The sequence below is a fragment of the Patagioenas fasciata genome, chromosome 7, assembly GCF_037038585.1.
Source record: "Patagioenas fasciata isolate bPatFas1 chromosome 7, bPatFas1.hap1, whole genome shotgun sequence".
NCBI lineage: Eukaryota > Metazoa > Chordata > Aves > Columbiformes > Columbidae > Patagioenas > Patagioenas fasciata.
The window spans coordinates 13244131-13267227 of record NC_092526.1 but is presented as its reverse complement, the minus strand read 5'-3'; the positions used below and the strand labels follow the sequence as shown (position 1 = coordinate 13267227).

Below are 23097 nucleotides of genomic sequence, written 5' to 3'. Positions count from 1 at the left end.
ACAGTAATTGTTTCAGCTATTTTTCCCAGGAAAAGACTGAGAGGTTTAATGCCTGTAATGAAGGTCAGGCAGTGCACAGGAGTGAGCTGAGGAGAGATGCCAAGAGCTTCAGGATGACCAAGAATATCCCACTTCCATTAGGACCTGAGTTCGTTTATGCACATCGCCTCTTTCTTGGGGTGGAGAGAAAATTTATGGGCAAATTCCTTTGGTGTTGCCTTGAGTTGGCCAAGGGTCTGCGGGGGGAGCTCGCTGATCTCATCTCGCCCCATCCCAGCTGCAAGAGCCAGCTCACTCCGCAGCTGCCTGCCTGCTCACCCCGCGTTTGGACACAGCCTGTGGCTCAGCAGCCATGCCCGAAGGCAGGACGGTGGCCAGGCTGAAAGGCATTCCCTGGCTGCGTGGCCACCAGGACCACCTTTCTGCCTGCCACATGCTGGCAGTGTCTGTGTCCTAGATGGAAGCTATGTAATGGCAGCCCTCAGCATCTTCAAAAGACTTTTCCTTTGTTCTTCTTCCTGAGCCAAAGCAGTAGAATAAACTTTGTAAGAGGATAAATTTCTTGGGCCAGGAGAATGGATGGTTGTTGTAATGGCTCCCAAGAAGGTTTCCTCTGGAATGGTAGAGAGAGGCAGCTTTGCGTTTTGAGTGCCTGATGAAAAGGTTTGCTGCATCTCATGGGTTTTATAATGGCTTTTATTATGCAGACAAACCCAGGAATTAGCTTTATTCTGCATAAAGTGAGCACCACATCCATGTGGGCATCCAAAGTCTGTGTCCCCCAGGGAGTGAGGGACCACCACGTGGTCTCACTGCTGTCTGTAAGGGAGACAAACTGCTCCTGGGTTTTTCCATAGTGGTGGGATGCATGCAAAAGAGGCAAGCCTTCTTGGCGTTGTCCTCTGGTCCTCACTGTGCCTCAGTTTCTCCAAACGTAAAGTCACGCTGACTCTGTCCTGCAGATGCTTTGAGGTGTCAGTACAATAATGCTTGTTCCAAGTCTTTTTCTGGTGATTTTACATCTGAAGGGTAACATATTTTTTAATTTTTTCTTCTATTATCTACATCCCAGCAAGGTCGCTTCTCCTTCCAACACTCCTATAGGGTGTTTACTATTACCTGAGGCATTTGTCCAACAGAAGTTAGTTGTGTGCTCTTCATCGCTTACCTGAATGGGAAGCTTGTTTTGCTGCACCTACCCCACAGTTAAACTAAACTTGTTGCCTTCTCCAGCATCCTGACTTGTATTGTCTGAAAAACACTTGTAACTCAGACTACCACCATCTTTCTTCATTAAGTATGTTAGAATAAGAAAGAGCTGGTTCTGTGTCCCTCTGGATGGAAACAACTGCCTGGATGTGTTTGAAAGTGGCCTGGAATACTCGGGGTGGGAGAGGGGTCTTCTGTAGGTGAGCTGCTGGGAGCCTGCCTCCCGTTCATCCCTGCTCTCATGTCCATAGTGGGCCAGAATTAATATTTACTGTTATTTTACCTGTGTAGTTCCTCTTTTATTTTTGTCAAAGCCACTGAGTATGTAATAAAACAACGTAATAATTAACCAATAATCATTGAAGTATGCTGAATGAAAACCAAACCAAATGCTAACAAGCCAAACAAAAGAAAAGCACGCATGGTGCAGCCCTGTTTATAGTGCTGTCTGCTGGAATCATTACACACGTTGATATAATAATACTGAGCACTTAATTACCACATCATTTTTAAAGTGGTGTATAAACATTAAACAAACCTCTGAGGTAGGAAGGTATTATTATCTCCATTTTAAAGAGGGGAAATTCTGACAAAATGAGGTTAGTTGGTAATTTAGTGTCGTGAAGCCAGGCAGCTGGCAGGGCAGCAGATGAGATTGCAGCTCCACGACGGATGCACCATGATTTTGGAGACAGAAAAGCAGAGCTGCTGAAGCACCTAAAATGCTTTTTGTGAAATGCACAGTGCTGCCATCCAGGGAGGGCAGATACTCCCCCAGATGTCTCTCTCTGCTTAGAAAATGTGCAGGTTTGTCGTAATTAGCAACCGCATAATTACCACTTTTTGAGGTAGGCGCACAGTTGGTATATTTTGCAAAGTACCTAAAGAACATTACAGTGAAGCTCTCAAACAGGGGCTTGCCAGAGTCTAAGACGCAGATGCAGTGGACTTGTGTGCCTGCTCCCTCTCTTCCACGTATTGATCCGAGCAGTGGTTCTGAGAATGGCTTTCCCTGTAAAGCCCTTAATATTCTGCATGGTGGTACATGACTTCATCTGAGGAGAATCCCACAGGCACACCAGCGTGATCTGCTCTGTCATGTTTCTGTGACCCAATTTTCCCCATTCTTTGTCTCAGACCTTCACTGACCCCAGGCCTATTATCTCTTCCAATAATTCACCCGGGCCATTATTAATGGTGCATTAACTTTGGCTGCGCTTTCAGGGAAGATGTTTCTCTTGTGCTCATTCATTCGCTCAGCTCACTTAAACAGTGAGATCATTATTCTGGGGACGTCACACAAACACAAACACATCTCCCTTGCCGACACCTACCACCCCGAAACACGAAACACTTTGCCGGAGGGGCAGCCATCCAAATACAACACTGAAACGCCCAGGAGGGACTATCAAAGGGAGTCAAGTAGCCACACACACACTCAGTTGCCCGGGGCCAGTTTGGCTCCCCTGCTCACACTCCAATCACTCCTGGCTGTCTGGGGATGCTCTGGAGGCCACTGAGCCCGGAGGAGCTCTAACATAAGGAAAATCACTGCAAGGATGCTGGAGAGCAAAGCATGAGCCGAAGTTTGCTGTTTCAAAACAAACCTGATGTTTGCCATCATGGTTGTTGGATGCCAGGACATGTCCCTTTAAAGCTTACACTATGGATAAGTAAATTTGGCACTTTAAAAAGCCTAATCAGCAACGAATGCCACCTATGGTTTAATTCTCACTTGATGCTGTGGGCTTCTCTGGGTGATGACAGAGAGAAGGACACCTCATGTTTGTTGTATCTTTAACGTTACCCTTGAGAAGAGAGTGAGATTTGAACATCCAGGAGAAAATGTGGGCGGTGAGAAGGGCCTTTGCTCTGGAGATGGAGAAAACTATTGTGTGTCTCCTCTCATGTCTTAGAGTTTTCCATGTAGTGTCTGATAAAGACAGCATTAATTTTCCTATTTCTGCCTGCTGTGGTTGAGGTTCACTGGGGAAGCTGCTCTTGTTTGACTGCGTTAGACTTGGGCAAGTTATTTTACGTTATTCTATTTCAGCCCTCTTTGAGTAATAAAATGTCGTGTTTCAAATGCACGTTTGCTTCTCTTCCTAAGGAAAGGTGAAGCTTTGTTAGTCTTTGCAAGATAACTCATGATCCCTTTATGAAAGCTGTGTCACATGTGTCGTTAAAACCATAAGAAATTAAGCCAAAAGAGATCTTAAGAAGTCAGGGTGTGCATTTTCTCTTTTATAAAATGTTAATTTTTTGCAGATGTTTTTTGCGAATTCGTTGAGAAAAAGCAGTACAAGTACTGCATTATTGGGACAGCAATCTTTTACTTTTTTCCTCAACAAATGACTTTTGCTGTTGATTGCAATGGTTGTGCTCTACTTCTGATGGCAAAGGAGCCTGTTCAGAGCCAGGACTGCTTACTCCTGCAGAAGACTGTTGGACATCCATAGGAAAACCACATTTTTTTAGCCCACCTGCTAGCCTGTGAAGCACACACGTGCTTTAGAAAGAGCAAGGGGACCCCTGTGTATATCGATTGGTACAGAGGAGGTGGGGGGCTTCTCGGGGTGTCTTCCTAGCCGGTCTTACTGTAGCACCCCATTTGGAAGTGGGAACAGATGTCCTTTGTGTGCGTGCTCGTTTGGGAGCTGCAAACAACAGTAGTTTGGACTTTTTCCATCTGTGCCAATTTCTGCTGGTGGGGGCCACTGCCTGTTTCCAGTTTTTCCCATCTGTCTGAGCCTTTTGGAGGAGGAAGGGCTTTCTGAATTATTTTTGTCAAAGTGAACTGCATTTGAAACCAAATTCAGCAGTGAGGGGTCTGATTTCTTTTCTTCTGCTGTGTTTTATTTTTTTTTTCCTCAAGTGATCGCGTGTGTAGGGCAAAGTATTTGGAATAGGAAAAACTTTTTTGACCCTTCCTAATTCTCCTTTTTGGGCTCAAAAAGAGGTGTTACTGTGAGCGATGTCGAAACGGCTTCTTTACTTGCTATACAAAACCATACGTACAGCTTGTATTTCTCTTGAAGCACTGGTTTATCTGCGGAGATAATCAAAAGCCTGCATCATCCTCAAAAAATGCCTGTTTCTGGTGCCTCCCTCCCCAATTCCTGGGATTTTCAGCAAACGGACGTCCCCTTTCAACCTGTGTTTCTGCTTCATATCTTTTCTTTTTGAAGCCAGAGGGTTGGCTTGCCTTTGAATAGACAAGGATGAGAATATAGCAGTGGGAGGTCCGTGTCTTGCTCATAAACCTTGGCCAGAAAATCAGCTCCGGCAAGCGGGGACAGGTAGCAGCGTCTTTCCCCTTATCAGCCGGCGCGGCGGAGCAGACGCATTCCTGCCGGAGCAGGGGCTGGGGAGGTGGGGCTCCCACTCGCCTCCTGCTCTGCCGCCGGGCTTCACCCCAGGACCTGCCCGCCATGGGCTGGGTGAAGAGCCGAGTTATTGCTATACAAAACACCCTGTTTTCCCCATCGCCCCTGCCCCTTGGGTGCTGCTTTGATTTGTTCTTTGGTTTTCTCTTGCTTCCGCAGGGGACAATGTTTATCTGTTGTTCTAGTGTTAGGGGCCTTTAGGAGGTGCCATGTCATATCTTCACGCCCCAGTGTATCGTACCACATGGCTTGGTATGGCCCAATATTTTCCTGGGGGAAAGCTTTCCCCAGGCCTCCTGCTCCCTCTATGTAAAACAAACATAATTAGCAGTAATTGGACAGATTTGGGGTTAAATCTGTGAAGACTGCTTGGGTTTGGTAAATCCTCTGCCACTGCAAAGCAGATAATGCTAAGCAAAAGATTGCCTTGATTAGATTAAAGTTGGCAAATTCATTACCCTAATCATCATATTGCCCTTCCCATGGCTATTCAGGAATACACCACCACGACTTACTTGAAGTAATTGAATGTAATTGTCTTTTTAACTCGTACTGTAAAACATCCATCTTTGTTAACGACGTGTGTTCCTGTCCTGCTGCCAGCCTGCCGTCCTCTTTGGGAGGAGTGGGAAGAAGAAGCAGAGCTGGGCTGACGTTTATGAATTGGTAGCTGATTGCCTATAAAATCATTCATTATTTCTGACCAAGCACCTGGAAGAGAATAAAAAAGAACAGCACCAGCCACCAAAGCCCATAGGCTTGAATGGTGCTCCCAGGCAGAGCAGAGGGGAAGCCCTGTAATGGGACATTGCAAAAGGATGTCACCAAAAACAAGCCTTCCCCTTGCCCTCCGTGACAGCAAAGCACAGAGCACGTGGAGGGGCTGGAAATGAGAGCGGGAGAGTGAAACAGGTGCCTGAGGCAGGGACATTGCTGACCCTCCTGCAATCCAACTAGGTTGAAATGCCGAAACCAAATCAACAGTGCTAGTGGGAGGGAGGAAGTTCATGGAAATTTTTCTCCCATTAATAATCAGAGGTGTGAGGAGAGAGAAATTTTCTTCAGGTGTCACACCAACAGATAGCTAGGAAAGGCCAGGCAGCAAACACCCCATGCTTTCTTTTTCTGAGTTCTGCTGAGTAACAGGGAAAGACTCTTCTAGCACAAAATTTTCCAATATTACCTCAGCAATCAGTCATTTAGAAAGGCAGTTACAAAATAAAACTAACTGGTCTGGCTTTTAAGAGATTCAGATTTCCCTGGTTTTATTAATCTTTTCACCATTATTCGTGGCTTAAACTGGTCCAGGGAATGGGCCCAAGGATTAGGATATGACTCTCCATATTATTAAAGCACCATGGCGAACACAGTTTCAGCCCATGTCAACTCACACGGTTTGGGGGTTAACCCAGCCCTGGACCTGCCCATTACAGGCAGAGTGGCCACCCTGTTTTGGGAAGCTGCAAAACTTCACCTATAGGGACGTCACCAGCTAGGCGGTGTGGGTTGGCTCCAGGACCTCAAAAGAGTCCCTGCTCCTTTGGGTTTATTTGTATGGCCTTAATACATGGTCAGAGCTGCAGGAAGCACAGCCTAGGGGCTCAGGCTGGAAGAGATGTTTGTGTTGTCTTGTGTTGGGGATTTTGTGACCATGCTTGGTATATGATGATGTAGAACCTGCCTGCCCTGCTGCCCTCCTCAGAGCAGCTGTGTGTTGTGACCATAGCTGTGGCGAGGGGACAGCAATGTCCCCAGGGAGGTGGACAGCAGCTTTAGGTGTCCCCCAGCCCTGGCGGCAGTCTGGGGAGAGCAGAGACGGTATGGTGCTGCACAAGCAGGGGGTGGCATGTGACGGTTGAACTCTGCAACATTTCTGACCTGGAAAAACACTGCCTGCCTCAGAAAATGAAGACTCCTTACAAGTGTCCTTATGTAACAGATTGTCCCTACCCAGGACGGTTAAAGGGTGAATCTTCCTTCTGCCAAAGCAAATCCTAAAGGATGCAAGTTTATTCTCCCCCTGAGCTGCTTTTGGGAGAGAAGGGGAGGGGAGCAGAAGCGGGGAAGGCAGTTAACAGTTACTCTACTGTGTCCTGACATTAGGCGAGCTGCAAAAATGCTCCCAGTGTATCAGGTAGTGTGCAGTGCCAGCCCTTCGCTGGAGCACGGAGAGCAAGTCTGCTGCGGAGCCTTAAATACTTTCCACCCTGACTACCTTAGCTTAACGCCTTTCAGCAGAGTTGGCAGGAAGGTTGTTTTTGTGTAGTCTCTCACCTTTCCCGGCAGCCTGGCTGACGCGCCTGTGCCACGCTGTGCTTGGGGATTGTACGTTGCAATGGGAGTAGGAGCCTCAGATCCTCTTGCTGATATGCCGAGAAAGACGTATACGGGGATTTCACGCAGGCTTTGCATGACGAACCCAAAAGGAGCACAGCCTCACTAGATGGAGTCGACATAGCTATGTTGCAGCTGGAATCACAGATGCGAAAGGCTGAATTTTAAGTTTTCCATAGGAAAAAAGTTTGGCGTTTACTGGAGTTTGCTGAGCATCAACGAGAGACTTGGCCCAAGCCTTGACACTTTGGTTTTGGATGGTGCTTCCCCGCTCTACAGAGAGATGCTACCTGTCGTGGAGGCAAGTCACAGTGAAATATTGAGCGCAGACTGGGTTTTGAAATGCTCACTTAGGAGGTTGGTTTTGTTTTGCTTTTAGTCTCCAGTTAGACAGAAAGGCCAAGAAGCCAGAGAGGGAATGAGAAGACCTGTGACAGTATTAAGTAATATTTATTAAGAACTTCTGACTGTTTGTAAAGGCAGAGCAAGACCAGCCTTCTATCTTTAAGCCAATCGCTGGTACAAATCTAGAAAGCAGCATCATTACAGATGCGATGAGCCCTATCAAAGGGCAATTGTGTGGTATCGTTATAGAGGCTCTGCTAATTGTGTTTCTTTAACTTCTGCAATTTTAGCAGGAAAGGCCCAGGTGGCCAGGCAGCATTGTCGGGGGGTGGCATGGAGAAATAACCTGATGAATTTTCCATCAACTCAACTCACTCAAATATTCTCACCGTTAACATTTGGGGTCAATAATAAATATTAAAACCCGTAGATTTAATAAGTCAATGTAGGTGTTCTCTGCCTTTTGAGACCACTTTATCTTTCCATCAAAGATGAAACAAGCTTCTCAAATGAATAAAAAATAGGGCCTCAAGTGATTACAAGTGAGAGCAATTTGGGCTCCTTTCTCAGAACCTGGCAGTAGGCACTTTTGAGTCTCTTCTGACTGCCTAGATGGTCCGCATTAGCACTGCTCTTACTGTTACACTTTTAGGTAAATATTTCCAAACCGTGTGTACAGACCTTCAGGAAAGGTATTTGCTGCCACTCCAAGTGTGAGGGACGACGCGGGTCTGGATCCCGCCAGGCTCTGTTGAGTCTGATTTGCGTTGCAAGTCTAGTTTTCCGTGGTGCTTCCTATAATCTCCTCAAGTTCAAAGAGCGCTTAGCTGCTTGTCTTTGTCAAAAACCCTGTTGGAGATCTTTTATGTCGAAGATGTAGGATTTCTCCGCATGACTTTGATTATTTATTCATTCCACTTCTCTGGTGTATGATAGCGCTGATATCATGAAGACCCCTTGTCTTGCACTGCTCTTGCTCTGAAATTCATGGAGATTTAGTGCCTTTGAAATTGTTTTAAAAGGAAAGGAAAAGTTTTTGAAGTCCCTTTTTTTTTTTCTTCTTCTATTCCCCTCAACAGTGCCGCAGCACATTTTTCCGGCCTTCCACGCTCCTTTGCCAATTGACATGCGCCACCAGGAAGGACGATACCATTACGAACCTCACTCTATCCACGCTATCCATGGGTAAGTCTTGCATCTCCCCTCCTGTGCCTTGCTAAAACTTCAGCTGCCCGCGGTATGCTGAATCCCACTGCTGAGGTCCCAGGGAATTGCTGCCCTCTTGGCAGGCTGACCGTGCTGGCCACCCTCCACCCGCTGTTCCCATCCAGTGGCAATACAGACCTGCCTGGAAGGTCCCACTGCTGCTCTACAGCTCCATTAAACCTACAGAAGTGCCATATAAGAGCGGGGTGGGAGTACAGGGCTTCTATATTGTTATCCCGCTGCAGTCCCAGGGACAGGCTTGACTTGTGTTTTTGCCCCCATGGTGTTTTTCACATCATGCACTGCCTGGGTCATTTATGGCACCATCTAGGCAAAGACCCAGCACTGCTCCCTCCATTTGGAGACTTCGCGTACCGTGCTTCCCTGCATGCTGGTTGGGGGACGTCAGCAAAAGGCTGCTGGAAATGCTGTAATTCAGTTCGTTTACACCAGACGACCACCTGGACAGGCTGGGTGCTGTTTTTTAAAATGTGGTAAAGAGGCAGGTCCTCATGTGGGTGTCCATGTCTGCTATGGAGGACCCTGGGTTTTGTTGGTGACCTCCACATGAGAGCCCCTGCTTTCCTGGGGCAGCGGATGGGCAGTGATCACAGGCGCCGGTCGGGGTTTGTACCCTGAGAGGGGGGATCGTGGTTAATCTCCTCATCCAGGATGTGACAGCTCAATAATCCTTGATGCCTTGGAGGACGTGTTTATAGAGTGATCTGGGTTCACCTCCTGTAAGCTTTGATTGGGGCAGGGAAAAAGGAGACAGCGAGGATGTGAACAGAGGCTGGAGTGACCATGTGGCTGAGAGGGTTTCTCCTTGTCTCTGAAATGCGCGATTTCCATGGGAAGTGAGGAGTGGGCTGATGGTCCCACGACCACCCTGGAATCCCTCAACCCGTGGTTGTAACACAGGGCTCAGCCATCAGCTGAGAGACCGGTCCCAGGGCACTTGGGCACTTGGTGCAGGGGAACACAAAAGGGCTGCAAACATTTTGCAAGAAGAGCAAAACCTCTCATTTCACCCCCCCAGAGCCCCATTGCAGCTTTGTTGTCCGACCAAGGTCGCTTTGCAGGAGCCGTTTGTAGAACTGTGCTTTTTGTGGATAGGTGCGAGTGGGGGAACGGTCCCCGGGAGGCAAGTAATGCAGGCGGCGGCAGCCAGGAGATCTGTGGAGTCCCACAGCTACCAGGGCTTTATTCCGCTTCCAAAATGCTGTGGGAAAACAATGATAGGGCATTCCCCTGGATCCTACCAGAAGAAAAGTTGTCGTCTTTTTGGCTAGCAGTCAGTTTGACTGGAGCAGAGCAGCTGTGTGCAAAGTGGAAAAGACGGAGCATGTTGCTAACATGGGAACTGGGGGGGCTAAAGGAGACAGAATGAAATAATTCTGGTCTTGCATGCAAGGACATGCAAAAATTGTAGGAAAAGGAAAGACAGATTAATAAAAAAAAAACCATACTGGGAGATAGTTGAAAAGCCAGAGCTCTGGCTAATAAAGCACATACTGACTTCTGAAGGGGTCAATATTGAAAACAGTGATTAGAAGAGAGGGTGGCAGATGCCCAGATATTTGGGACAGGTTATCTGTGTGCCCTGCTCAGTGCTTCACTTTGCTCCTTGTGAGAAGGACTGGGTGCACTTCATCTGCCCTGGGGCTCACAGCAGTTTCTTCCATGGGGTCATCACAGTATCACAGTATGTTTGGGATTGGAAGGGACCTCAAAAGATCATCTAGTCCAATCCCCATGAAACAGGTTCATCTCCAAAATGCAACCGAAAGCTCGCCAGCTGGTGTTATGTACCTGTGAATTATATTACCCTCAAGTGACTACAAGTGAGAGCAATTTGGGCTCCTTTCTCAGAACCTGGCAGTAGGCACTTGATAGGAGCCAGTATTTTATCATATTGGGGTTGTCCAGCTTATCAGCCCTGACCAAATGTACAGTGCTGATAGATTGTTTCAGTTCATCTGTGCCAATACTGACACTCCACTGTCTTAGCAGTGACCCCATTTGTCTGTCAGCAGACCAAGAGTGTCCTGCTTAGTATTTGGGTAGAGTAGTTGGCAAATTCCTATTGACCTTCCTCTTTGGGACCCTTCCACTTCCCAGCAGCACCTCTCACAAAAACTATTTATGAGGTAGTGGATAGAAAACTTGGTTACTGGTCTTAAAAAAGGAAACAGTCTTCTTTGAAACTACCTGGGCATTGCTCTGAAGGGCGCCTGTGGGGCTGGTGAAGTACCAAAGCCAAGCAGCCAACTGCTTTTTGGCTGTGGGGGTCTTTTAGGGTCAAGGGAATACCACTTCTGTTTGACTCTCCTTCAGGTGCTCTGGCCTACAGCACAACCACACTAGGAATATTCTCACTAGCTGTGGAGGTAGTCTCTCAACCATTTTTTCTCTTCCAATTTTATTTGCTAACATGTTAACTTCATCTCCTGCCCTTTCCTCTTCTAGTTTTTGTTCTACCTGTCTTTTGTCTCCCTCTTCCCCCCTCCAGTCTCTGCTCTGGAGGCCATAACATAGTGGTCACCCTTCTCACTAGAGAATGTCAAGTGTGAAATCATCTAGAATATAGTGATGGACCTGAGCTAGGACATACTTAGTGGTTGTTTGATTCTTGTTCAATAGGCTGGGTGGACTCTGTGTGCACAGCTGAACCCCTAGAAATTTGTACTCCATCCAGATAGTGCAGAAATACATCCTTCTGTTTAAAGTAAACAACTCAAAAAAAAAAAAAAAGGCAAGTGCATATTTTCACTCGAGAAAATTATGCCAAATATTTGGAAGAAAAATTGTGTGACTGAGTTTTGGCTTTATGATTAATGTGATCGGTGCTTGACAGAGAGGCCCCAATTCATCAAGCCCACATTCTAGCTGTCTGCTGTCTTGCTGGTACCAAATTTATCTAATTACATGAACATTGCACAGCAAATTAAGTGTAGTCTCATTTGTTGCTAACTATGCAGTCTTATTATCTGCCTGCTGCCTTATGTCAAAGGTTTGTTTCCTGATTGCTTGATGTGACACAGCAGTGCATTCCCCTTCATCGCTGTTTGCGTTTGAGAACATTTGTTATTTTATCCTAACTGGAGGGAACTCATCTGCAAGACTGTCTTGAGCAGGACCACCTCTGGGACTCTTTTCTTGAGAGCATGGATAGGAATATGGAAAATTGTTAGTAAAAGACCCATGTGCCAAGATGGGGGCCTGAAAGATTTGCTGCATTTCTGCTCATTGTTATCAGCCTTTATGTCTCAGTGATTTCCTTGTGAAGCAAAATGGCACACAATTTCCAGGACTTGAGTCTTCTTCCAAATCACTTGGCATTTATTATATTGATACAGAAGCAGATCATGTTGGAATTTCCTTGAAGTGTACTTCTGGAGATTTTTTTCAGGGTGTTTTATTGTTTTTCCAATCATTAGGACAACTCACTTTTCAGTACAAACTCTGTTTTTATTTATTTGGCAACGCATTTTTCAAACTTTTTTTTTTTTTTTTTTTGCATTGAGAACAATTTGACAGAGTCATGGTGCTTGCTTGGCCTGTCTAAGAAAATTAAGTACCTCATTGAGATGGTCCTTGATCTCTCTGCAGTGCAAACCAACAGGAATCTTGTGAATTCAAGGCATTGTTTGGGATTCTGATGCTTGTGAGCTTGTGATCATATGGAGAATGGTGGGAGAGGCAGGACTGGACCTCAGTGAACACTATGAAAAGATGTAATGCAGAATGGAGTAAAACTGAATATGGGATGAAATCTATTCCAGGAGAGTAGAATTAGAGCTGAATGAATAATGAAATTATATCTGTACATACAAATTTTTTGAGGCATCATTTCCACAAAGCAACATTTGTTTAATAATAAGGTTGCAAACTACAACACTGAAAAGCTAAGAAATTACATAAAAATAAATTTGGAGATTTTGACTCATTTTGTACACCACTGCAATGATGCATTAAATTAGAGAGCCGCATACCGCTTTCCCTGAGATCCCTGCCTCTCCCACAGCACACGATGGCCCAGGCTCTGCGGAAGAGCAGTGGCAGGTGTTACATGTGTTTTCTGCATGCAGCTTTTATTCATTTCTCAGAATGTCACTCTGCACCGTTGGTTCGAGGCAGAACATAGATCAGAGTTACTGGAGCAAAAGTCATCAGCTAGGGTGTTAGAGCAGGTTCAAAGTCGAACCAATCAAACTCACTTCATAGATTAGAACAGGTCTTTTTCTAACAAAGAGGGTGTTTTGTATTTTAGTGAGCTTCTTCACAGAAGCCTGCTCCACTGGGGCCTGGTCTCTGCAATAACTCCATGCATTTTAAAAGGGGACTCTTAGTGTCATCTTTGCAAGATCAAGCCCTTGACTACACAGGAGAGCTGTTGGCAGATATGAAGGTGATTACGGATAGTTCCCTTCCACTCCTCACTTTCAGGTGTGCTTAGCTACTCTCAACTTTTTATTTTAAAAACACAACAAAAATAACTAAAAACTCCTTAGCTCAGCCTAAAAGTTCCTGCCAATGCAAGAGCCTTCAGGGCTAACCCTTGTAAACAGCATGCCTAGGCTTGACTCAGCAAGAATCTATTTTAACAGTAGCTCCTAAACTGTGGTTAAAACCCATCAGGCATTACACAGTGTAACAAACAAAAGCAGCCTTGTTTTTCTACCGACATCCTGGTGGTGTTGCAGGATGCAGTTCTGACATTATTTATAAACAAAATATTGTTGTTGCTCTTCTGTGAGCACATAAAAATAGTAAAAAAAAACCCAAACAAACCCTGAGCTGACAGTTAAAAATTCCATGGCTTTCATGAAGGCTGAATTATCTCAAAGACTTAAACATAGAGAAGACTCCATCTCCATGATAATGTGGAGTTGCCCTTAATTTCCCTCTGGTAGGGATTTTATCTGGTTTAATCATGGATCGTTCTCCATTTCCCTGAGATCTTAATATATTACAGATTTTCCCTGATATTCTGCCTACACGTTTTTTCTTTATCTGATCCTGTTACCCCTCCTTGTTGAAGTTTGTTTTCTTTTGACTGTGTTAAAAATTACAGAATACATTTTCAGGACCAGTTCCAATGTTCTGGAGCTGTTTAGGCAAAGTAATTCACAGGTGGGCAAGGTGACTGTTAAACTTTTCATCATAAAAGGACTGTGTCTCAAGTGTTTACAAATTTGCCAGATTTCATGTCGAACCCAAGATTTTCCATGTTGGATATCTGTTTCAGGCTGGTTTTCTCTTTCCTTTGTTGTTTTTATGACATTCAGCCAAGGGAGGCCAAGTGGGGTTAAGGGAAAATATGTTTTTTAGACATACAAAAAATAATCGTTATCATATTACAACTGTTCCTTGAGAAAGACCAGTGTCTATTGCTTTAACGTGGAAATTTGCTGTTGTCACAGATGTGCCTATTGCTGCTTCTATTTTAAGAAAAACACATTAAAAAAACCCTCAATTTTACCAGATAGAAATCCTTTGAAAAAAACTCACTTCAACACACTCAGTGAAGGGGTGTCGGAGTTTTGCAGCGGAATGTTCCACACATGCCCATGGCCCTGAACACCTTCTTGCCGAGCCCTGCCAGAGCTTCCCTGCCAGAACTTCTCTGCCGGGGCTCCGTATTTTCTGTTGGGGGATTAATGACCACAGCCGATGGCTGAGAGCAGCCGGTTACGTCGCAAGCTTGTGGAGCTGCCTTTGTGCATATTGGGCGCGAGTAAAGTGCCTTCGGTTAGCCTCCGTGGGACATGGCTCCCACAAGGCTGCAGCTTTGATCCCATGCATGGGACCCCAGGTAACATTCATTCGTGCAGCAAGGAGACCGCTTGGTTGAGCCACAGAACATACGCGCCAATAAAACCTGTGTGTTTTCATATTTACTTTGCTACCGGAGTAGAAAATCTTTGGCAGGTTGTGATTGATGGTACTGTGCTGCTTTGGAGATAGAGCGAGCTCCCTCCGGAGTCAAAGCAAACAGCTGCTCAGAGAGAACTTCTTATGTGTTTTGTGAAGTTTTATGGCTTTCACCAAATAGATACATTGCTCATTTGGGAAACAGGTTTGGGGGCTCCCACATCCAATTTATTCTGTCCCCTCCTTTCCCACATGCTTCTTCTATTTATTTAAGAAAATAAGAATGTGTGAGTATGCAATGGTTTGCAGAGGTTGGTCCCCTCTAGAATACTGGTTCAAACTTTTCCCTGGTCTGTAATTAGCAGGAGTGTGTTGCTTTTAGGTGGCTCTTTGGTAACCTGCAGGAGGTGATTTGGGGATCTTTCAATACCAATTTCACTATAAAACTACCAGGATTAGTACTTGATGGTCACTTGATCCATCTCCAGGAGACCACAGATTAAATACTGGGTTGGTGCTGTCCTGATTTGGGAGCTGGAAAAATGACTTTAATGCCATGTGCACTTTAGTTTTCCTGCCTCCAAAATGCCATTATAGTAATAACCTCCTGATGTTTTGAGAGCTAAGAAAAGTTAGATGGTCTGTGACTCTCTTGGCTACCCAGAAGGGGCTTGTGACATGTTTTCAATATCAGGAAAGAAGTGTGCAGCGCTCCCTACCTGTGCAGAAACTGAGAAAGTACACGCTTAACATCATCTGACCTCAGTGGGAGGACAGGTTGATCAGGTCTTCTGAAAATGGGGCAGATATAATCCAAAACAATCATTAGGGCTAGAATGTTTTTGTAAGTTTTTCCAGTCTGATAAACAATTCTATGGAAAAATACAAAACCCCACAGCTTTCTCTTGAATTTTGTTAACAATTTTCAAGCATTTTCCACAGTGAGATTTGCACATCTATGCTGTTCCTTAAATCGAGGATGGTTTCATCATATATGTTTGGTTAAATAGCCTTCAGAATTCCTTGCAAAACTCAAATCTGAAGTCCAGAGGGACCTGAAGGTGTATGGTTTAGAGTCACTAAATTGCAGTAAGACACAGATTGGATTTAGAAACATTTGGGTGGCATCCTCAGTTGCTGAATGCCAATGGCATCACACTGGAGAGAGGGGCCTTGGTGAGCTCAGATGGAGTCATGACCATTAGCATTTTGTGAAGATCTGGGCCACCGAGTTGCTGGTGCTGTGACACCACAACTTCACTGAATGAAAAACTGCATCTCTAATTTAGCCTAATCACTACCAGAAGTGTAAAAAAGGCTAAGAGGTTTTATTTAGTATTCCGAACAAGAGCCTGATCTCTGAGGTCTTTTATGTAAACCTCTGGCATGTGTTCGTTTAATATGATGTCACTCTGTAATCCACCATTGCTTTTAAATGTCATTCTCAGAGTTTCGTGTCAGCAAGTCTTAAGTGATAATCCCTTTGCTTACCTCACTTTATAGTAGATTAAAAGTGACTTCATGCTTCCACCTTATCCACTGTTAAGCTTGAGCTTTAAGAAAAAATTATTTGAACTCTATTCTCCTGCTGCTTTCTAAAGAGTTTCTAAACAGAGAGTTCAGTTCTCTCAGAAGCTATCTCAATGGTATTGCCCATTCTCCGTTGCTTTCAGCATCTTGTGAAAATGGATAAATGTTCAGTGCCAATCTCCTGCCCTTTTAAACTCCAGTGTTAGGAATTCATTTCTCAAGGTTTCTTTTGACTAAATGTGGAGCATTGCCCCTCCTGGCCTCTTCTTTTTCTTAATCCTAAATAAATCCCCTCTCTAGATGGTGTTTCACCTCTCACCAGCTTCTTACAGTCATGAGGACAAGAGACAATGAGACCCGTTGCAATGTTTCACTCCTGTGTAGCACTTTCTCCTGTGCAGCACAGGGGTATGCGGGTTCCCCCTTTCTAGTCCTATGTCTCCTGGTTAAACTTTTACGTTATGCTTTATCAAATCCTTTCTTAGTATAAAAATCTCTCCGTGCAGTTCACCTTCCTAAACCACTCTCCTACTTTTCTCTCCCTGAATCTCACCCTTCTGCTCCTAGCCCAGCTCCTTGTGTAACGCGTCCCTCCAGATACTTGCTGCATGTTGTCATATCCTTCCTCCCCGCACTAATGAACTGGCCAGGCTGCAGCCTGCAGCATATACTCAAATATCAATCTGTTCAGCCTGCTCATTTGCACTGTGTTTCTCTGAAATCCTTCCAGTGTGTGTGGAGATAAATGGACAAAACCCATCCTTCCCATTGGCTTGTGAAATGAAGCCTGCGGCACATCGCTATTCAGGTGCTGGTTAATCCGGGTTCCCAGCTACCAGTGGCCATGGGAAGCAAATAACACAAGGTGCTGAGAGATAAAAACTAATGGCAGGAACACCGGCTTGTGATACTGGAAGAAAGACGTAAGATTTTTAATGTTCATACAGAGCGGAAATTTTAAAATCTCATCCAAAAGTTTCCCCCACGCAAAAAAGGCAGAGAAGTCAATTTACCCTGGAAGGATGAAGGACTGAGTCAACTCTGCTGGGATTAGAACATGTGGTTCGAGGGATCCTAGGTATTTTGAGTCTGATTCTCAGACCACCCAGATGGCTAGGGAAAAGGAAAAAAAATAATATTAATAATAAAAAAATAAAAGACCCTATTTGGCAGAACTGTGGCTCTAGACACCCTGCCTGCAGCTAGCACAGCACACGCACATCTGCACAAACCAAAGGGCAGAACTGGGTCCTGCTACTCTGGCAAATCTCAGATCTGCAGAGCGCTCTGGTGAGAATGTATGCGTTTTAGTAAACTTTCTAGGTCCCTGGCTTTGACACTAAACCATGTATGCATGTTTTGCTTCCACGTTCCAGACCATTTTGAGAATTTGGGATTTTACACAATTTTCTGTCTTGAAGATTTTTCATGCCCGTTCTTTTATGTCTCACCATTGATATTAAACAGACATATAATAGAGCTAAAATTTAGAACAAGGGCGTCAAACTCCTTTTCACCGGGGGCCCCATCAGCCTCGTGGTTGCCTTCAAAGGGCTGAATGTAATTTTAGGACTGAATACATGTAGGAGTAACACCCCTGATCTAGGGCATTACTCAAGGGTCAGATGTTAAAAGTGCCTGTAGGATTTCAGATCACAAATCCCACTGTATTGGGTCTAGTTAACAACGTTATTTTGAAAGTAGGTGTGGTGGGTTTCAGGGGCTGGGAATGCAAAGACACAGTGGGTTTTTCAAGCGTGCTGGATCCCAGTGATATATAACTCCCCCAAACTTAGTTGAAACTCAGGACCTCAAAGCCAGGCATAGTAAAGGAGTTAAGTACCTAAAAATTAATAAAATGGCTGAAATGGAGCTTAGAAACACAAACACATTAATGAGGTACTTTGTGCATGCTTGGAGCCCAGCATATACATCCAGGTCACACAGCTCCTGTAGGACCAATGGGGATGTGTTCTGCCCTGTGTCCTCTCTGTAGTAGGAATGTGCACGTGGTAAATCCCATGGGAGGATGCACTATGGAAAAACTATATTCAAGGTTTAGTTGGTTTCAGGTGGCCAGACTCAACTTCAAGGGCAAGTTTCCTGCATTCTCTGCGCTCACTTTATTGGCATGTGTGGGGTTAGGTTTTGATAGGATTGATCATGGTAGCTGATAGTGAAACCAGGAGATTGTGAGTCTTTGGATGATTTTATTAAGTGGATACTTGCATGGAGGACTACCTTACAGCAAGGCAGGAACCTGGGAGGTAGGAGCTGTTCTTTTCCACCCCCTGGGTAGCAGAAAGACCTGTATCATGGTCTCACTGCTGCTGAGTGTCTCCTGTTGATTTAATGTGAGAGTTAGGCGGCACCACCACCTCCCGCCCTTCCAACAAGTGCACTGGTGCATCAGTGTTTCTTTCACACAGGAGGAGCCTCCTCACAGTAGAGGTATTTCTTCTTGCCACAACTCATTTTTTTTCTCTTTCTTACACCTCTCCCTACCCCACACATATGTACCCAATTCACATATAACAGTACCTGGGTGCAGTCAGGTATGGATGAAAAAATATGTTAGAGCTGTGTGAAATGCAATCACATTCAGCTTTTGAATTTAAGTCTCTCTGAGAAATAAATGTGTTCCTGAATCCTGTAAGGGCCTTTGAAATATTTTCCTTTCAATCCTGTAAACACATCCTGGAGAAGAATTTGTCTTTATTCTTCCTCTTGCCCCTTCATGAGAGACTTCCCTAGCTTGGTTCTGCAACTGCTTAAATTACTTTTGATTTGCAAACCGTCTACTGCACATGGTACCTACTAACTGAACACTTCATCTGAAAGCTTCTTAAGATCCCACAGAGTAACCACACATCCAAAATTACCACTGGTAGAGGAAAGGCTACCAGAGTGTGGTTAATACATTAAAAATAGGAAAGTTTCAAGCTTATGGCTGCAGTAGGGCAATGTTCTTACATGCATATTCTTGTTTGAGACTATTTGTCTTCACTGTGAGATGAAACACTTGATTTTAAATGCTGTCCTTCATCCCAACTCAAGTACAGTATGGTATTTTACAAGAGAAAACTGCATTGCAGATGACAAAAAGCAGGTTGTAGAAAGCTAAGATTCAGTCATCAAGTCAGTAAATGAAAGGAAGATCAAACTAATGGGGATTAGCAGAGAAGGAGAAGAGATATTTGTATATTTGAAAATAAATGACGAGCTTATGAGGCAGAGGGACATAACAGAATGTGATCTAGACTACAGAGTTGTTTTAAAGTCTCTGTTCAGGAAAACACCTAAGTACATGCTTAATCAGAAATAACTGCTTAGGTCTGTTGACTTCAGAGGAACTTTGTGCATATTCACATAGTGTCCTGGAGTGTTCTTCTGAAGATGCCATAAAATATAAATGTTTACTAAATTCCTCTTGTGCATTCCTGCTGTAAAAATAGTTTGTATTAGAGATTTTTCTTGTCTCAATATGGATTTGGCAGTTGTCTTCAGACCTGCTAAAGTAATTTGTTCATATTCTAATTAAGGGTTTCACTTCAATTATGTTTCTTTAGATAATTTTGGCAAAGTAGAAGCCAGGGCCTAATGAAGAGGGACTAGAGCTCTGTGGTTACTTCCACGTAACGATGCTGTGAGTCCAGCACCATCACAGAGATCCCAGAACTGGTGCCAAATGGGCCAACCTGGAGGAGCCTTCTGCAATGGCACCATGTGGACAAAACATCCTGGTGTTTGCTTCCTAGGAAGGGCAAGTTTTCAAGGAATTCATGATGTTTGAGGTGCTGCTTTGGGTAATGGATCACTGCTCAGGTCAGACAGTGTGATGATCCTGCTTGTTTGACAAGACCTTCAAGGAGCCAATGATGTTTCCAGTTCTCTGGAAGGAACTGAAATGAGATCTTTGTTGATGTTTTACCCTGATCATGGGGTACCCATTTTGTGATGGCATCTTGTTGGGGTCAGGATACAGCATGGGAGTTAGTATATGGTAGGGACCAGGTGAGGGTAACTCCATTATCTGTAGACCAGTGGGAAGGATTTTGTAGTTGGTTCCTGAGGAAGGAATTGTATAAAAGCTATTTCTAGCTTTTTCCCTTTTTTCCTAGTCTCCAGCCCAACTGTTTCTCTGTAAGAACTAATGCCAGGAACTGATGAAAAGTGAGGTATCTGCGAAGTTTTATCCAGTATGTTTCAACACTTAATAGTTATTACCTGTTTGTATATTCCAGTAGAAGCCTCTAAACAGAGAAATTATCACAGTGAAATGAGTGTCAGCAGACCCCCAAACACTTTATTTGCTTGAAAGAATAGAAGACTTCCAAACTCCAAGTAGATTTCCAGCCATCTTTGGAAAAGAAATCATATATGTGCACATAATCAAACCAATTTTCATGTTAGGTCAGGAAAGTTCAAACCCTCCCTTGGGGCAGACAGCTATGAGATGACCAGAATGTAAGAGACTAAAATGAAATTGAGCCAGGTTAGATATTTTACAACCCAGGTCTTTTTTAAGAGTCCCACAGGATCTCTACCGAGGACAAAAACACTGGACTTTTGGGCTTTAGCAGATAAGAATGACAGCTGCTCCGTATTCCTCATCAGAGCATCGTTAGGTGGTGTTGCGTAATGAGTCAGAGGGAAAGGCTCTCCCCCACCAACACCACTTCCTCCGTGTCCTGGGATTTTGTTTGCAAGTCATCTATTCAAGTCTTGGCTAGGTCTCGACCTCTCTTGGCATGTGAGGTCTAAACCTGGTATGACTCCAGACTTCTCTCGACCGTGCGGGGTTTGAATCCTGTCAGTGCTGAGACGAGTGTTACCGCAAGAATAAGAAACTCCTCCAAGAGTCGTTTGCTTGTTTGTTTTCTTAAGAGCCGGCTTCTGCCAAATGTGAGCATGGTAGGAACGCTGTGAGCTGTAGCTTCTTTCCCTTGAGGTCCTGATGTGTTGATGGACCTCAAGGATCCTATCAGCCTGGTTTCTCCACGCTTGGTCTCTGCAGAGCAGGATTTGCATTTCTGGTGAATTATGTGACAGTTGCTGATAAGGAGGGATGGTGAGCAGAGACATCGTCTTGGCTTGTGCATGGATGTCATAGGTGAGTGACCTTTCCCAGAGTGGCTCAGTGAGTAAATGGCACAAATTGAGGGACAGAAAATTCCTTGAGGTGCCTTGCATTGAAGAGCAGGTCATGCTTCCTCCCAAAATCTTGCATTAGATGCAGTGGTTTCCTATCCCCTCATTTGGTTTTTGACTACATTGCCAAACTGTCCTTCATCCAGGCTCTAGTTGCTGTAATTTATTTCACTACTTTGCCTTTCATAAACCTAACCCCAACCCTACTGGCTTCATGTTCATTGGTGGCTTTTCTCTCAGGCAGGGCAATTTTGTGGTTCACACATTCACCAGCAAAATTGCTGTGATCTATAAACTTTCAGTGCAACGAGGATCTGTGTGTACATGTGTTTGTGTGTGTGTAGTCTTCGTTACTTACCAGTGCAAGGTCTCAACCCAATCTCCTCTCTCTGTTACCACCCTAAGTGGGTGAAAGCTAGGCTGAAGATAATGTCCTTACCTACAGCGCATCGTGGTCTGTGCCCCCCCTCATTGCATTTGAGTTTCAAATGAAAAAGCCTCTGGAGTCCAGGAGCAAATCGTTTATTAAAATGAAACTGGAAACTTTTAGAAGCTGTTATTGAAGGCTGGTAGTAGAACATAGAGATGGTGCAGCCAGAGAATCTGGCATCATTGGGAGTGTCACAAGAGCTTGACAAATATGCCAGTAAAAATCCATGAGTACAATAACATGCGCTACATTTGTTGTTCATTTTTGGCTCGTTCAACTTTTTTCCTGCTTCATTGAATAGCAGAATGAGAGCTTTCCAGCAAGACTTGAATAATTAAAGTTTATCTCCAGCCCATAGGTCTTCACAACTCTTCTAGCACTTCTTCTGTCCCTCAGATACTCTGTAACTGAGCTTGGAAAATGGCCTGGGCATTCTTGTACTTCTTTTATTGGCTACAAGCTCTTTTATAGCAGGCGTGAAGGGTTGGATTAATTCTCACGGCATTCATGAGTACCAAATATGTACTGCAATGCTGGATAGGAGTAATTACTTTGCCATTACATTATGAACAGCTTTGCCCTGTAATATGATGCATATAAAGGAAATTGTTAATATTAGAAGTTCAGTTTGGGATAGTTGAATTTCCTTGGTTGCTAGTAACACTATAGATTATTTAAACCATAAAATATTTTAAAATCCACTTTATTTTCACCTGTTACATCATTTTTTTTATTTTAACGAATCATGCAGCCGCTGAATCTAAAAAAGTCCCAAAACATGCAAAGTGCAGGACGTTAAGTCGTATTTTCAAAGAAAAGTCCAAGCCGGAAATATTTAGACATCAAAATCCCATCAGCAGCCTGTTTCCACAATGAATATGTGTAGGAGCTTAAAAGGCACTGAAATGAACTTGGGCTGCAAAAGATACTTGAAGGTGCAAAAAGATGACTGGTGGGACTTTCAAAAGCTGCTTCCACATGGAAAATCTTGCTACTGGGATTTCAGCATAGCTTTGATTTTCCAGGGTTGGTTTGGATGTTGCTGTGTTGTCTAAACAGGTAAAATAATCCACTGCACCTGAGCAGTTCTGTTTTCTCATTCCCAGGCCACAATACAATGGCCTTGTGTTTGTCTTCTCCAAAACTAGAGAGAAATGTTTAAGTAAAATTTTGTGCTGAATTATTAAAACCATTGCAAATGTTTTCATTAAAATTTGATAATATCCCTTCTCTCAAATTTTAAATAGAAACAATGCTTTGTGAGTTAATTACCTAGTAATATCTCTTTTCTAGGTTTTTACCTTATATTAATAAAATGAGTGTATTTACATAGTTCCAATCTAAGCACATCTTGTTTTACTAAGGGCACCATTTAAAGGGCACAGAATGTTAACACCTTTTGGCTCGCCTGAGGCTTTACATCATGCTACACACTGAATCCCATAGTGAACTTTATCCTATGCAAAAAATAAATAATTTTCTCTGTCCATCCTGATAAAATGTTCTAACAAATGAACAAAACAAACGAAAACAGCAACAAATAGAACAAACAAACAAAAAAAAACCCTCTCTGGTAATTTTCAACTGTCCCTAAAACACACCTGCTTTCCTTGAGGTTACATTCGGGCT

General features: G+C 44.0%; 1 protein-coding gene across 8 annotated transcripts in view; it reads left to right on the top strand.

The window, feature by feature from the left end:
* GLI2 (GLI family zinc finger 2) overlaps nt 1-23097 on the top strand; it is a 194597-nt gene that overhangs the window by 117216 nt on the left and 54284 nt on the right. For all 8 annotated transcript variants that reach the window (XM_065840950.2, XM_065840947.2, XM_065840949.2 and 5 more), the window contains one exon: nt 8354-8459. In XM_065840950.2, coding sequence (XP_065697022.1) covers nt 8401-8459 — 59 coding nt within the window. In that variant the 5' untranslated portion in view covers nt 8354-8400. The remainder of the gene's footprint in view (nt 1-8353; nt 8460-23097) is intronic.